The sequence below is a fragment of the Taudactylus pleione genome, unplaced genomic scaffold, assembly GCF_031769625.1.
Source record: "Taudactylus pleione unplaced genomic scaffold, aTauple2 ptg000381l, whole genome shotgun sequence".
Classification (NCBI taxonomy): Eukaryota; Metazoa; Chordata; class Amphibia; order Anura; family Myobatrachidae; genus Taudactylus; species Taudactylus pleione.
The window spans coordinates 4,622,936-4,639,223 of NW_028284782.1; the positions used below are offsets into that span (position 1 = coordinate 4,622,936).

At 42.5% G+C, this 16,288-nt stretch overlaps 1 protein-coding gene across 5 annotated transcripts in view; it reads left to right on the top strand.

Annotated features, from left to right (window-relative positions):
• The window catches only part of ATRX (ATRX chromatin remodeler), a 290,301-nt gene that overhangs the window by 80,748 nt on the left and 193,265 nt on the right, over positions 1-16,288 (top strand). For all 5 annotated transcript variants that reach the window (XM_088445557.1, XM_088445556.1, XM_088445558.1 and 2 more), the window contains 3 exons: positions 5,413-5,532; positions 6,686-6,795; positions 15,471-15,538. In XM_088445557.1, the coding sequence (XP_088301683.1) occupies positions 5,413-5,532; positions 6,686-6,795; positions 15,471-15,538 (298 nt within the window). The remainder of the gene's footprint in view (positions 1-5,412; positions 5,533-6,685; positions 6,796-15,470; positions 15,539-16,288) is intronic.

Genomic DNA, 16,288 nt, shown 5'->3' on the forward strand with positions numbered 1-16,288 from the left:
TTCTTGCTTCTCACTACTACCCCCTGCATTTCACCACAGCATCCTATATTTGTTCTTCAGGGTCCATAGGGATCCACAGGGATACCATGGGAAATATTATGGTTGGAGACCAGGCACCAAACAGTTAAAACATCAGCTCCCAGGTTGCCTTGGGTTCTCCTCCATATACACCCCGCCCCTAGCCATAGGACTTCAGTTGTTCGTTTGGTGCTGCAGGATCAAGAAGCACTTTTGTAACTTGTCTACTCAGGCAGTCCTAAGCTTTTATTTTTATGTTTTTGGGTGGCAGTACTAAGCATCTGAATTAAGACGCATGTACTGCGACTCCATCTAACTCAGCTTGGCCGCAACACCAGTCACTGGGCTGGTGATTTCGGTGGGTCGCGGCTGAGCTTGCTAGCTGCAATGCTGCGACCCAGATTGTGACCGGACGCACGGAGATGTCAGGTAAGGCAAGCCCTCGCTTACGGGGAACCTTGCATCTGGTGTCAGACGCACCAGAAGCTGCTGCAGTCACGGTCCGGGATTATCCGCTTGCTCACTACACCACCCGGCATCAGACGCTTCTGCTACCACGAGGCCAGGGTACTCGGCTGGTTAACGCAGTTTAGGGGGAGGTAGGTGCTCCCCCGGCTGCTCCTCCCCCGACCCAGACACAGTCCCTATGAAGGGTTTTGCTAGTCTTGGTTGCTCAGACTACCCTCCACATCTGTATGAGATGCTCACGGTCCACACTCAGTGCGCCCTGTAGCTGTTTCTCAGGAGGGTTTGGGTCAGTCTCCCTGTATACCTCTCCCTTGGTTAAGGTATATAGTACTCTATATCCTACCATGCCTTTTGTTTGTGTAGTTGATTTAGAGTCAGTTGTAATTTTATTCCATATGCATTGTACAGTATGTGATGGTTTGCTTGCTGCTGTATTGACACTATTCTATTTCTGTCTGTCAATTATAACTATCATTGTTTTTTCTCTCCATCCTATTGGGGTGGAGTGTTTTCTCTGAGTACTTCATTCATTAAGATTTTGTGAAGGCTGTCACATAATATTGCAATTATTGACTTTCTTGAACATGTCAAAAGCTAAAGGGATACAGGAGGGGGAGCCCTCTGTGCTGGATTCATGTAAATCATGCATGGCTTATTTGTCCCTTCAGGACATTAAGGGTGGTTTGTGTGTTGTCTGTTATAAAGAGCCACCTCACCAGTCCAGTTTACCTGTCCCTTGCCAAGAGCCTTCTTTGGTATCCTCTTTGTCCCAGGTAATGAAGCAGTTTGTGGATCGTATAGCTGTCCCCACTATGCCTCCTTGGATGGGGTGTCCACAGCATGCTATGTTTGCACATCCTATGCATCCTTCCTGGAAGGTTGTTTATGCCCATTCTAAACAGAGTATGGCACCATCTAAAATTGTTAGCAGACCAGTAGTTAATAAGGCGAGTAGGCGCAAGTTATCTCCATATCAGTCTGCTCAACATATGGATTCAGATGCATCATCGGAGGAATCAGATGATGTGCAAGGTTCCTCCAGGGTCTAGCACGGGGGAGGAGGACCATCCGTCCACAGCGGATGTTCCTTCTTTGGTGAAGGCGGTTAAATCAATCCTAGGCATTCAGGATGATGAACCAGCTCATAGTAAGAAGGCTCCAGTCTTTAATCACCACCGGAAAGGTGGTCAAAACGGTGTTTCCTGTATCTGAACTTATGGATGAGGCATGGGGTAACCCTGACAAACATTTTTGTATGAATAAGAATAGCAGCGTTGTGTCCCTTCACGACTTCTGTATGTACTAAGCGGGAGGTACCTCCTACTATGGATGCTCATGTGACGCATTTAATCCGAAATGCTACATTCCCTATTTCGTCAGCATCTTCATTAAAGGATTCCATGGATAAAAAGATTGAAGCATGTCTTAAAACAATATTTTCATCATCTGGAGCTATTACTCGTCCAGCTATGGCTGGAGCCTGGGTAGCCAAAGCTGTTGAAGAATGGATGGGAGCATTGGAAAATTCTCTACCTAATGTTACCAGAGAACAGATGATCTATATCTCCCATATAGGGGAAGCTGCTTCCTATTTGGGAGGAGCTGCTGTAGATGCTGGAATTTAGCTTCTACAGCATCAGCAGCTTCAATAGTGGCACGCAGGGCTCTTTGGTTAATATCCTGGAAAGCTGATACAGGATCAAAGAAGGTGCTGGAAGCTTTACATTTCTATGGAAAAGTACTTTTTGGAGCAGAATTTAATAAAATAGCTACACTGGCGGCTTCAAAGTCAGCGGCGACTATAAATTCTAGGCAGGTTTTCTTTTCGGTCCTTCGGTTCTTAGGGACGAGCAAGGGAACAGCTGTCCTTTAAGACGTCTAGTTTTCGCAGAATATCAAGGCGACAAACTAAGAGGTCTGGCCCGGCAAGACTTCTAGCTTCTATGCCAGGCGACAAACCCTCTGCCTGATGGGGCAGGCCTCCTCCTGGGAGATCCCAGGGTGGGAGGCTGATTACTTCAGTTTGCAGATTGTTGACGTCAAACAGATGCCTTGGTCCGAGAAGTGGTCTATCAGGGGTATGCCTTCACTTTCAGGAGGCATCCTGCCCAGACGTTTTTTTTGCACAAATAATCTAGCTGATGTGGTGTAAGGCTTTGGCCCTTCAGGAAGCCATTCACTCCCTGCTTCAGGTGGGGGTAATAATCCCGGTTCCTGTATCAAAACAGGGAAGGGGTTATTATTCCCAATCTTTCTGGTTCAGAAACCGAATGGGGCTTATTGCCCTATACTAAATCTAAAAACCCTCAACAGGTTTATCCATGTACCCAAGTTTCATATGGAAACTCTCCGATCAATTATTTTGTCAATGGAGCCGGGGGATTACATGGTTTCCCTGGACATTCATGGATGCATATCTGCATATTCCTATTATACTATCCCACCAGCAATTTTTACAGTTTGCTGCCCTTCAGCAACGTTACCAATTTCTTGCTCTACCCTTTGGCTATCTACGGCGACCCCGGGTATTTACCAAGATAATGGCAGTCATGACGGCCTATCTCAGGCGTTGGGGAGTCAGAATTCTGCCATATCTGGACGACCTTCTGATATTGGCACAGACTCCGGTTGTTCTACAAAACCATCTTCAACTGACCATTGCCTGCTTACAAAAGCACGGCTGGATCATCAATTAGAAGAAATCATCACTTTCTCCAACACAGCAGATGGTATGTTTGGGGCCACATATTGTGTTTCTGCCAGAGGACAAGATTGTGGCCCTATCGTTGCGAATACGCAAGCTGCTATGCAAGCATGTGAATGAAGAAATTGTTGTTCCAGCTTTTCAGGCTCCATATCTTTCTGTAGGTGAAGCCTCCCTGGATGTAGTTTGTGCTCTTTGTATCTATGTGGAGCGTACAAACTTTGTTAGAAAATCAGATGCTCTTTTTGTATTATATGATTTTTAAAAACAGGGATGGCCAGCTAATAAGCAGAGTCTGGCGAGACGGCTACGCATGACTATCTTTCAGGTGTACTCACAGGCTGATCTCCCTGTTCCAAGCACGGTGACAGCACATTCTACTCAGTCTGTAGGGCTGTTGTAGTGCCTCTGCTGAAAATTGTGCAAGGCAGCTACGTGGTCTTCTGTCAACACTTTTTTTTTTTTTTTTAGGTTTTATGCCTTTGATACTTTTTTTCCTCTCAAGATGCTTCCTTTTGGGTGAATAGTTCTCCTTTCTGCTCAGTAGCATCCCCCACCCTAGGACAACTGCTTTGGGACTTCGCCAGGGATCCCTATGGACCCCGAAGAAGAAAGACTTGCCTAGATAACTTCTTTTCTTCTATGTCCATAGGGCACCCACCCTGATGCACCTGGCTGCATGGGTAATTTTTTCTTTCGATCACAGATCTCCCCCCTGTTTTGTGGAAGAGTGTTTCTGGTGTACAATTGCTCTTCCTTCTCTTTCCTTCTCCTGCCTTGAGGTTCTTAACTTAACTGAAGTCCTATGGCTAGGGGCGGGGTGTCTATGGAGGAGGACCCGAGGCATCCTGGGAGCAGAAGCTTTAACTGTTTGGTGCCTGGTCTCCAACCATCATAATCCCCATGGTATCCCCAAGGTATCCCTGTGGACCCTATGGGCCTTGAAGAAAAGGAGTCATCTAGGATTTTCTCCACAGAACCCTGATTCTCACACCTTGCTTTTCACCACAATCCCTTGCTTCTCACTTCTGCCCCCTGCTTCTCACCAGTGTCACCACAGCCCCCACTGCTGCTGCCCTGCAGCTTGCTGAGGCCCGGCCACTATGATGTGCTGGGAAGGGCAGGAGTATCATGAATGAGAGATTTGTGTTGCAGCTACCTTAAGTATTATCAGCAGTTTGGACACACCCCTCCCAAATCTAAATTTCTATGCACGTTTTAAATCTGCCCCACCTACAGTGCAGCATGGTTTTACCGAGATGTACAGTTACTAGCTCTTTCTTACTCTCTTCCCAAGTCTTAATCATGCCCTCTGTCTGCCTCGGACATGATACTGCTCCAGTTCCAGACTCCCTCCCCTCTCTAGGTTGCTGCTAAGCAACATTGCTATGTCTGATTGCCTCACTTTGCTGTTTCAGCACTATGGGCAGCTACTGTGCTTCAGGTTGGTGTAAGTTTAGTTTTTTTTTTTTTTTCTGTGATTGCTTCACTAATATAGTCACTGCTTGGCTCCAGTTTGTCACAGGATGAATGGTTCTTACACCTAAACTTTCCTCGACAAATGCTGTATAGAATAGTAAAAACCCCTTCAAAATCTGTTCAGTGGTTCAAGAGATTAGCCCACACAAACACAAACAGAATATGAGAGATGAATTTCAAAACTGGACACACTCATGCTGCTTGTGCTTTTTTTTTTTTTTTATTTCTTCAAGATAGTTTTCATTCTCTAAATCTAAATACTCCAGTTCTTTTTAGGGGCTTTACTAGTCTGGAATACCAGAAGGTTTGGTCTGGATATAGAAGAGCAGGAGTAGCCTTCGTTGCTGTCATTTTTTGAAAGTGCCCAGTCTCCACACACCACAGAAAATAGTGCATTGTTTCCGTAGTCCCCCATGGACTTTAAGAAAAGGATTTCATTAGTAAATTACAAAAATCCAGGTTTAAAAAAAAAAAAAAAAAAAAAAAAATCTGGTATGTTTGACATTGAACTGATTTTTTTCGTTTAGTTGATAAACTTATATTTGATGTTTTTACCACTTTAAAGTAATTTATACTGTTCTAGCTGGATATTTGTGCATGTGCTGTATGGTGGAAAAAATAGCCAAGACCTGAACCGTAATCTTTTAAGAATTGAGTTAACCATTGTGCCGCCTTACTGACCATAATACATGCATATGTATATATTGTGCATGTGTGATTCATTTATATTGTAACTTTTGCAGGAACTGTTGTGGTGCAACCAGAGCCTGTTCTAAATGAAGACAAGGATGATTTCAAAGGACCAGAATTTCGGAGCCGAACTAAAGTTAAACCGGATCTATCTTTACCTAAGAAACGCCCAGGTATATTTCATTAAACACCTTTACTAAGCTTTAAATTGCAGCCGGTTTGCTTTTATTGAAGTAACTTCAAAATCACTCAGTTGGTAGATGCAACATGGTAGTGACAAAAGGTTTTTAGTATTGTAGTAATAAAAATAATATGCCTATTCTATTTGTTGCTGTTGCAAACCTGTATGCACCTGAAGTGTAATCTTGTACAGTCTGCATCTTATGCTGGGTACACACGTGATGATCTGTTCAGCGAACGATATCGCTGAATGATCTCCCTTTAAATTCCCGGTGTGCTGGATGAACGATCCACACACCAAAGATATAATCACCGACCAACGATTGTTCTCCCATATGGAAAATGAACAATATCGTCCAGGTTGGCCTGCATGCATGGACGATATCGTTATAGTCCTGCGGGAGTGCACATCGTTGGTTGTTCATTGAATACACACTGAACGATATATCGTTAAACGATATCGTTAAACGATATCGTTATCGTTCATATCGTTAAAAGATTTTATTCAGTGTGTATGCACCTTAAGATGTGTAATTTTATATGGGTAAAGTGATTCCTTTAAAAACAAAATACAAGCTTCTTGAAACCTGTTTATGTACAAAAGTGGTATATTTTTGTGTAATAAATAACTAAACATGACCTAGAGGGGAGGGACTTGTGTGTGTTTGCCAGTGACACGTAGTGGTAGTCATGAAATGAAAGACTATAAAGGTGCATACACACAACAATTTTTTGAACGATTATCGATAACGATATCGTTCAATCGTTGAAAAAATTGTTCACTTTCTGAGTTAAAACGATGAACGATTATCGTTCATGTGTGTTCACGTTTGTAGTTCAGTCAGACTGACCAACTCAACGATTTTCAGTAAGGGAATATGCAAAAATCGTTAGTAGTTCAAAAAAATAGGTCATTACAATTAGTAAAAGAACTATTTTAGTAAACTATTTATTTTCGTTAATTTTTCCCTTAATGAAAATCGTTTACTGAAATCGTTCATTTACTAAATCGTTGTGTGTGTGTGTGTGTGTGTATGCAGCTTAAGTAAGATATTCATCAGAGTACACACAGGGATCTATTGAATGTTTAGTCACCTAAGGTAATACAGGTAAACATGTTTTGTTTGTTTTTCTTTGCTTATGTAGAGGAAGGCCTCCATGGGATTGTTAGTTGCACAGCATGTGGACAACAAGTGAATCATTTTCAGAAGGACTCCATTTACAGACACCCTGCTCTCAAAGTCCTCATTTGTAAGGTAATGCTGTTTTTACTTCAGGAAAATGGGATTTAGACTTGGCTTTTTCAGGTTGTCTGCGGTCGCTTTGCTCAACAAGATTTTCTCTCCTTCGTTTTCTGTGTGCGGGCTAAAACTGTACTCTTTATCTATCTGTCCTGTCCTTTTTCATCCCCTCGACCTTAGTTTTGCACAGTAATTTCATACACAAGGTCACACTTCTAAGTTATTGCATTTTTCAAGGATTATCACATGATCTAATTTACAGAAGAGCTCTGGAGAGAAAAATATTTATTTTTGCACAGACAGAAAAAAATGGATGTTTGACTTGTGAACCGTACAAGCAGACTATGGAGCACCATCCTAAAAAATAAATCTCTGAAATCTTAAGGGTAATTTCAGTTAGGTGCGAATTATTGGTGGCCGCGAATTAGTGCAGCTATATGCCGCACTTACTGTAGCTCCAGACTCGCGGATTTTGGCTGCAAGCTATATTGTGAGAGTCCTATTGTGCTGCTGGCAGTGGTGTGGAAATGTTGCATGGACAAATCTGCCCTTCGCAGGTAATTGAATTGACCCCTTAATGTTAATCTCTCAGTATTTCCATGAAACCTTTTTCTCTACAGTTTATTTCATATGTATTCTATTGCCAGAGATTAAATTTTTTTTTTTTTTGCTTAATGATTTTTTTTATTTTAATTACCCTTTGCTTAATACAATATGTAGCGCACCCACTTTTCAGTGAGATTATACATACCCTTTCTTCAGGTGGATAAACACAAATACTTATCTTTTCCCAGATAAAAGCACCTCCCAGCCAGTGAACTTAAAGATGGTCTTTCTAGTGTGTACAGGAGCAACGATAAATCGTATATGAAGAAACATTACGATACATCGTTCAGTCGTTGACAAGATTGCACAGTGTGTACACTCAGTATCTCTTGTTCTGTGCTCAAGGGAAATTGTCGGGAAAGTTGGAACGATTGCCGGTCACTCGAGTGTATACCCACCTTTAAGCTGGGTTTTCAGGATGTGACTAGGCTAAATCGGAGCGACATATCGTCAGGACATTCGGTTGGCCATATACACTCCTATGTGCACCATATAGCTAGCATTATTGTCAGGTTTGATGTGCAATACATCAAAACTGACTTCTCTCTAACGACCACGGGCACCTGCATATTACGCGTATACGCCTAGGTGTAGGCGGTTTGTCGTTACAAAACGCCAAATCTGCCTGACCGCTCCAGTGTGTACCCAACTTTATAAACCTATAGATCGTACTTCACAGCACTCTTCTAAACATGCAGATAGAGCATTAAAGTTTCATACTGTGGCAGCTGAGCACAGACCAGCAAATGGTACCCTCCTTTGCCTGCTGATTTGATCAAAAGCAATCTAGTTGCTGGTTTGAAAGAGTTCAGATTCACTCACCAGTTTATTGCTAATACTGTGTGGGGCTTTTTAGAAAGCATAGGAGGGATGTTTCCAGTGTACACTACAATAGTAGTTTAACTGGGGATTCCTGTGCTGCCACTTAACTCTCAGGTGGGTGCAGAAGTAGTAAACAGTATGTTGGAAGAAGCATGGCCAAAGTACTTGACTTACCTCTCCCAGCCCCAGTGAAAGCTTCCCGTTTCCAGAGCTTCCGGCCTGGTAAGTTTGTGTCCTTTACACTAAGTGAAATGTAGCACTTTTGATATCTACTATAGTTCTGTCCTGGGCATGGTTTGATTCCAAGTCATCCTCCCAGGAAGCAGGCAAAATAGTGGAGGAGTCAGTAATTGAGTACTTTGTGCCTCAACAAGGAATCTGTGAGATTGTACGGGCTAGATGGTTTAGTATAGGCTGTTGAGAAAGAAGCTGCAATAAGCTTCCTTTACTTAACACAAGTTGAATTTTTGGCTTTGTGAGGCATGGACCAAATCTGAAGAAGTTTCAGGTTATCTGCAGAATGCTGTTAAAGATAAATAAAAGAATAGGGACAGTTGTCTAGTCCGCCACTATTCCAGTACCGAATGTGTCAGCTCTTAAGGATGGTACCAATGGGAAAATCGAGACATTCTTAAGACTATTAACATGGCAGCGGGTACTCCGAAGACCCATTTCGGATTCTGCTTGGGTCGACAGGGCAGTAGTTAAAGTGGTTCAAACAGCTTCTGGGGGCTTGCAGTCAGGAAGGCCTAGGTCCAAATTAGTGGTTGAGGATATACGATGGGCATCTTAATATTTGTGAGTTACGGCTCTAGATGCCAGTCCTATTGTGGCTAGGATTTTGTCTTTGATTTTCTGTTCACAAAGCTCTGGCTCAAGACTTAGTAGGCAGATTTAGTCTATTGAAGATTCATTAGACTTCTTTCTCTGGTGAGGTAAAGTTTGGCAAAAAGTTGTGTAAGACCATTTAGCGAGGTGACCGATAGAGTTCCTACTTGTTGGTAAATTTTCTAAAGTACTCACCTTGATTTCGGTTATTTTTTGTGTTGCCAGTAAAAGAAAATCTCAGATGCCAAAGAAACTGTACTCCTTCCCTAGGAGTGGACAGCATAGGAAATAACAGTCCTAGAAGTAAATTTACTAAGAATTGAGATTGATCGAGATGACTATCTCTGAGCTTAGGCACGATTTTCAGCTTGCAAATTTACTGAAGGCAAACTTTGGTGAGTTTGGTAGAGAGTTCTCTCTTCTTGCTCGTAAAACTCGAGTGAGATCGCAAACTCGAATCTTATCACCATCGGGCAAACTCGGAAGTACTTTTCACCTAAAATATACAGCTTGTAAATTTACCAAGAATCGAGATGACAATCTTAGGTGAGATGACAGCAAATTCTCTGCAAATTGAAGTTTTAAACACTCACCTCCGGAGCTGCGAGTTTGCTAGAAACATACACAGACTAGTGTGATTTGTGTATGATTCTGCCTGTAAATATTAAAATTAGGTTTAAAAAAAAAAAAAAAGACTTGGGGCCTTTCTCCCTCCACAACCCGCCCCACACAGCATAAGCCATAACCAGCTCCGGACTTGTCAGCCAGTCCTGGTTCCGAAAATTACGGGGAACAAAACAGTAGGGTTCCCCTGTAATTTAGGAACCAGCACCTGGTTGCTTTGCAAGTGCTGGTTTTAAATATAAGGGGAAAAATAAATCCAGGCTGTAGCATCACACCCCAGTCGGTTTGGGTCCGGTGCTGGTTTTAAATATAGGTGGACCCCTACGCAATTTTTTTCCCCTTTATATTTAAAACCAGCCCTTGCCCTGCAGCCAGGTGCTGGTTCCTAAATTACGGTGGAACCCTACTCTTTTTATTTCCCGTCATTTTTGGAACCAGGTCTGGCTATGCTTTTGGGTGGGACCCTACATAATTTTTTTTTTTTTTTTTTTAAGCTTTTAAACCTTCTTTTACAGGTCTAACACACAAGCAGCCTGCCTGCACATATCTAACTGATATGTGCAGGCTGCTAGCTCGGGAGAGATTTGCAGAGGGAAAACACTGCAATCTCGGGTGAGTTATGTCATCTTCACTTGCAACTCGCGGAGATATTTCGATCTGCTTCACCATCGGGAAAACTCACTTACAGCTAAACTCACTTATTAGTAAATTTGCGAGATGAAAAACAGGAAATTCACCCGAGATTCGGCGATGCAAATCGGCATAAAAAAAACCAAAACTCGACCAATCTCTATTCTTAGTAAGTTTAACCCCTACTATGCCAAGTCGAGATATACCTTAGAACATCACCCAGCCTCTCTACATATATTTATTTTAGTTTTCTTTTTGACCTAAATTGCAAAGGTTTGAGGGTGTCCTTACTGTTGGAGTTATCAGTCAGTGATGGGATTCTGGTTTGGGTGGACAAGTTCAAGATGAAGAGCATGAAAAAAGAGAAACTTAATGGTGTCTCTGATCATTCAGGATTGTTAGTTGCATGTCGCAGCCTCAGATTTGCGGTTTGCGCCCACCACTTCCAATTTTTTGCTCTTTCCATTGGACTGGCGACAAACTTTACAGGTATTCACATATGATGGCAGTGCTTGTGAGGTCTGGAAGTAATTGTTTCTTCGATCGCTTGACAAAGATGGAGTTCCCATCTCTTTCAAGCATGTGTATTGGAGTCCCAAAGTTGAGTTATTTAATCAGAAATCCAACCTAATTATTACCACAAGTCTAGTTTTTATGATTTTGTTTTTGGACATCTGACAGCAGAGAGATTATTTCTGTCAAGAGAAGTTGTTACACTGACTGGTGCCGTGTCTATTGGCTTTTTGACTGACTTCCTTCCTGTTCTGTATAAAGATCTTGATGAAGAGCCTCCAGGTATGGCAGTTGTCATGATTTATTGGCTTTCTACAGTGATCTCTTCTCATAATGTGACATGTTTAACTTTTTTTTAATCACAACTTATAAGTCTACTTCCGTTTACATTTGCTTTCTTGTGGTAGTTGAATGACTGTCTCAACGTTGACTTCCCTTTGCAATATGGTCCTGGACAATTATGAAGACAGGTGCCAATCTTCTGGGCTAAGTGGTGTTGGTTCTTCATCACTAATTTCAGGGTCTTTGGCCCCTGTTCAATCTTCCATTCACTGTTCTAGAGTAAAGGTTGGTGTAAAATACTCTACGGCCGGCTTCTCTTTGGGGAAAGTCCTTAAGAGTCCAGTTGGATAATGACACAGTGGTGTAAATCAACCTATAGGTAGGCAGTAAAACTTACTTGCAATTAGAGGAAGAATCCTAAGATCACATGCTGGGTAAAGCAAAATATTCTGGAAACATTGGCAGTTTTCATTGCAGGGTTGGCCAGCTGAGGCCAAATATCTCAATATGCACATCCTGCATCCACAAGAATGGAACCAGGACATTTTTCAACAGCTTGTGGACAGATGGTTTAGACATCTACATAATGGCATCTTGTCTGAATCACAGGGAGCAGGGATCCTCAGGCATTTCTTGTATACAATGATTTTTCCATAAACATTTTTTATCTAATTTAACTTTCTGCTAGTGACAGTCATGCTGTGTGTTCTGGAAAAGCTGAACAGTACAGGTGCTCTTAGTGGTACAGGGCTGCCCAATATATTCATGGTACACAGACCATATGCGGGTGGGCCCCATGTGGTATCTTCTAAACCAAGCTCCTGTTTTTTCATTGGTGCTTAATGTGTCACTGATTTTAAAGGTGTGACAGTTGAAGCTATCATTCTTAAGGAGGGTCTCTTGACAGGGCTGATTGAGACCATACTCTGGAACAAGGAAGCTTGTTTAGGCAAGATATCAGTTCCTGACTTTGCAGTTGGATCCTTTCCTACTATCACTGCATGATGTCTTGGATAATGGTTTGTATCAGTGTTTGCTTATGGTTCATAACTGTTGCTCTGATCTCTTCCAGAAATAGCTTACAGTGGTGCAGATCTTTTTGCAGGGTGTGATAAACCATTCAGTCCTCCTTTAGTGCCTTGAGGCTTGAATTTAGTGTGAAGGCATTACAGCAAGTTCCTTTTGAATCTGTGAAACAAAGGTTTCTCACTTGGAAGAATGGGTTTTGTTTTTTCCCCTTCAGCAATTCCACTATCCAGTGGGTGCTGGATCTGTAAACATCCTTGTTTGATCTTTCATTAGGATAGGGACGGTAATAGCACTGAACAGCTTTTCAGCCTAAGTTTTGTAAATTGTATTTAAATGAAGACATTATGATTCTAACAATCAAAGGGTGAGTGCTTCACTTACTGGATGTTGGCAAAACATTAAAGCTTTCTGTCAGATCATGACTTTCTTCTATACAACGCTTCTAAAAGAGATTGGCTGCTGTCTTAACAAACTGTACCTAGATGGATAACTACGAAGGTTCATCACACTTACATTGGAGTAATGAAAGAATGTACTTTGTAAATATGGAGGCTTGCTGAAATTGGGGAGCTTATTAAGGGTAATGCAGTACAGAGTTTTGGCTGAGCATGTAGAGTGGTCCACAGGTTCTTTTTTTCTTATTTTTATTAGATTTTACAGATGGAATATTTTTGCATCCAAGTATGGTAGTTTTGGTTGTGCTGTGTTACTGTCACAACTATGTGAGCTTAACCACACACAGGGGCAGCTTTGTGACATCCCAATGATACCAGTGGCCTGCAGTTGGATGAATTAGAGTACTTTTGAACTTGTTATATATCTTTCTTTTTTTTTTCCTGGCATTCAGTTGGGGGACACTGGAATATTGGGCGTAGAGGGTGCTGTTCCGGGAGAAATGCAAAAGGCAAACTAAACTTGTTTGTGGGCTGTATATTGTACATCTCATGATTCTGGCTACATCACTCAGTTTAGTCTTTTCAGGTAAAGAAACCACCTTTGAAAAGTCTGAGATTGGTGCTTCTGAATTTTCTGACCTGGAAGGTTTCATTTTTGTTGGCTTTTATCTACCTGATGGTTTTCTTAGTTAGTGGACCCTATCTTGTAGGTTGCGGGTTTTCAACAAGACAGGGAACCAGACTTTCAACCTTTTTCGTCTCAACCAGGATATTGGTTCTTGCTGGATCGAAATTGTAGTGGTGAATATCTAGGTGGTCTTGACGTTGTCTGTGCTCTGCAAATATGTGGAAAAATCTGCTACATTCTGCAAAGGCTGACGGCCTCTTGGTGCTCTATGATCTACACAAGACGTTGACCAGCAATCAAGCAATTGCTGGCTAAGTGGATCGCAATGATCATCTGGCAAGTGGTTTCAGAAAGGGCCCTGATACTGGTTTGACTGACGACCCATTCTCCCAGTTAGGAGAGCGTATCTTGGGCAGCACGACAGCCTAGACAGCATAGTCATCCGTAAACAAGGTAAAACAATAGAGAGTAGGGTTGACGCAATGTATTGAGCTGTTGGTAATACATAAGTAATATCATATACAGTAAATGTACCATTTAATAAGAAAAAGTATTAGCTATTTAATGTATCTCATCCAAAATGAAATTACAAAAAATAAACACAATTTTAAAATGTAGTTAGTCATAGAAATAGTTTCGTAAGAACCAAATGGTAAGTTAAAATCAGATCTGGTGTATGGCTTAGAATCCTTCCAATTGTAGAACAATGAACAGATCCAGATGTGTGGTAACCTGTGCAGACCTATCTGGTAAGTGGGTGGCACAGTGAGGGCCAGATAAATTGTTGTTATATAGTGCCAATGCGGTTAAGGAAAGTGGGAAATCTTGTATAGTTTAGTAGTCAGGAAAGACCGTCAAAAGTCCCTGGAACGATTAATTCGTATGGTGTCAAGTCAGTGCGGAAAGAGTGATAGTAAATACAGATGTGTCCTTGCTCATATAGCCTCAATACGCCATGCAGTGCAATTTGCCTGGCGTGAGTGAGCATTCAGGTCCTGTGCAACTCTGCTTGCTTTGGGCGTCCTTTTTTTTTGCCAAAAATGCGTGCAAGTCGCAATGCGATTAGACTAGCATGCACCAGCATGCACAAGGCGAGCTCAGGGAGGACAGAAACCTCCCGTGGAGCAGAAAGGTTGAGCTGATTAATTTTATATGTGACACATGTATATCTGTGCGCGACATAGTCTGTAATCGGAACTTGGCATGAAAAAAAGCTGTGGCTGCTGCATCATAGCACTCCTCATGCTGATTGAGAGACTTAGTCGCACACACATACAAGTGACATCAAATTAATCGGCACAGTCTCTTGGTGCATCCTAGTTGATTTGCGACTTAAGCCAGGTACACACTAGACTATGTCTAGTGTGCCGGATGGCGATGGGACCCGGTGGGGGAGCCAGCCTCGGCAAGGTTATAAACATTTGCCGATACTAGGAGCGACGGAGGAGGCCATGCTGCATTCGGCAGCATGGCCTTCACTAACTATATCCCCCGACGGACCTGCCTGCAGGCCTGATGTAGAATGTCGCTGATGACAATCGAGAGCGTGCATCATAAGTAACAGCGGGTACACACTAGGTGATGTGCCCGATATGTCGCTCTGTTCTGCCGGGCAGATGGCATATCGTCTTGTGTGTACCCAGCATTATTCATTTTCGTCAAAAAGATGCTCAGTGCTAGCAGAGGGTCAAGGGACCAGGCGCAAAGAGAGGGTCTGTTTGGCGCGACTGCAGCAAAGAGGACACATCTGTATCTCAAGGTGTACACCAAACTTAAATCCTGCTAACTTGTTTTGCTGGGTATACTAGCTTCTTCAGAGGCAAGACAGGCTCAATAAAGTTGAAACTGATGGAGCCAGTGTCATGGGATGCAGAGGTGGAGGAGGCAACTGACAAGTTTTTAGTTTGCCTTGTACCTGCTCCTGGAACCGTGCCCTCTACACCCCATAGTATTCCAGTGTATCCCAGATGAGTTAAGAGAGATGGATGTAACTGGGTTCCAAAAAAACTTTGACATCATTGGTGGAGATGTTTCTTCTCACTCATGGTTTACTTTCATCTTGTTCTGTCTTGTGCAGTTTTGTTGAAAAAAAAAAGAGTTCCTGAGGGATGCAAATGAGGGGAATTAATGATTTTTTTTTTTTTGTGTTGTTTCAAGTCTCAATGTCCTGATAAAGGCTGTGTCCCCAAGTAAAGCCTTTTCTCCATAGGTTTTGCAAGTTTGACATTCGAGGGCAGGAATTTTATAATTAAGTATATGTTGCAGTGTGGCTTCATTGAATTACAGCATCTGAGTAAAACTAAACATTTGCATTTTTCAATTTTTAACTTCAGAATTGCTATAAATATTACATGAGTGACGAGATCAACCGTGACGCTGATGGCATGGATGAACAGTGCAGGTGGGTAGCAAAGTAAATGCTGTTTGTGTATGTATATATTTATGTGGTATGTGTGTGTGAAAATATATATATATATATATATATATGTATATTTATAATATTTATGCAATAGGCGGCACTCCCGGCAACTCATGTAATGGTTTTCCTCAGGATACATTTTATTGTATCCTGAGGAAAGAACCATTACACGAGTTCTGAAACTTTGATATACTTACAAGTGTATTGTGTCCTTTGTGAAGTTGCCGGGAGTGCCGCCTATTGCTTTATAGAATTTTTCCTTGTTTGGGAAGGGTAATTGAGGAAGGCACCAAGCGCATATTTCAATTTTAGCCACATGGCGTGCCGGCCGCAGATACTTGGTTTACTTTCTTCTTCTGGGTCCATAAGCTCCACAGGCAGACCTTGGGGTCTAGGTGATGGAACTGAATCCGGGCACCACGTAGTTAAAGCCTGAGTGTGGACGTAGACACCAGCCATCGCGATCCAGTAGACCACCAGGGACATTTTGATGTGGGAAACCAGCGTCCCAGGGGTTAATAATCAGCCAGGGGAGACAGCTTCTCTGGCTAAGCAGCTCCTCCCCTCCGCTCAGGGCGCCTTTCCTCTGAGGTCTGGCTTCTCTGAGCTGCTCTCCTCCTCTGGTCACGCCCCCACTGAGGTCTCCAGCGGCCATTTTCTTCATGGTGCAGTGTCAGCTCTCACAGGACAACGCGTGGTCCGGTCCCCCTACATACTTCTCCCCAGGTTCAG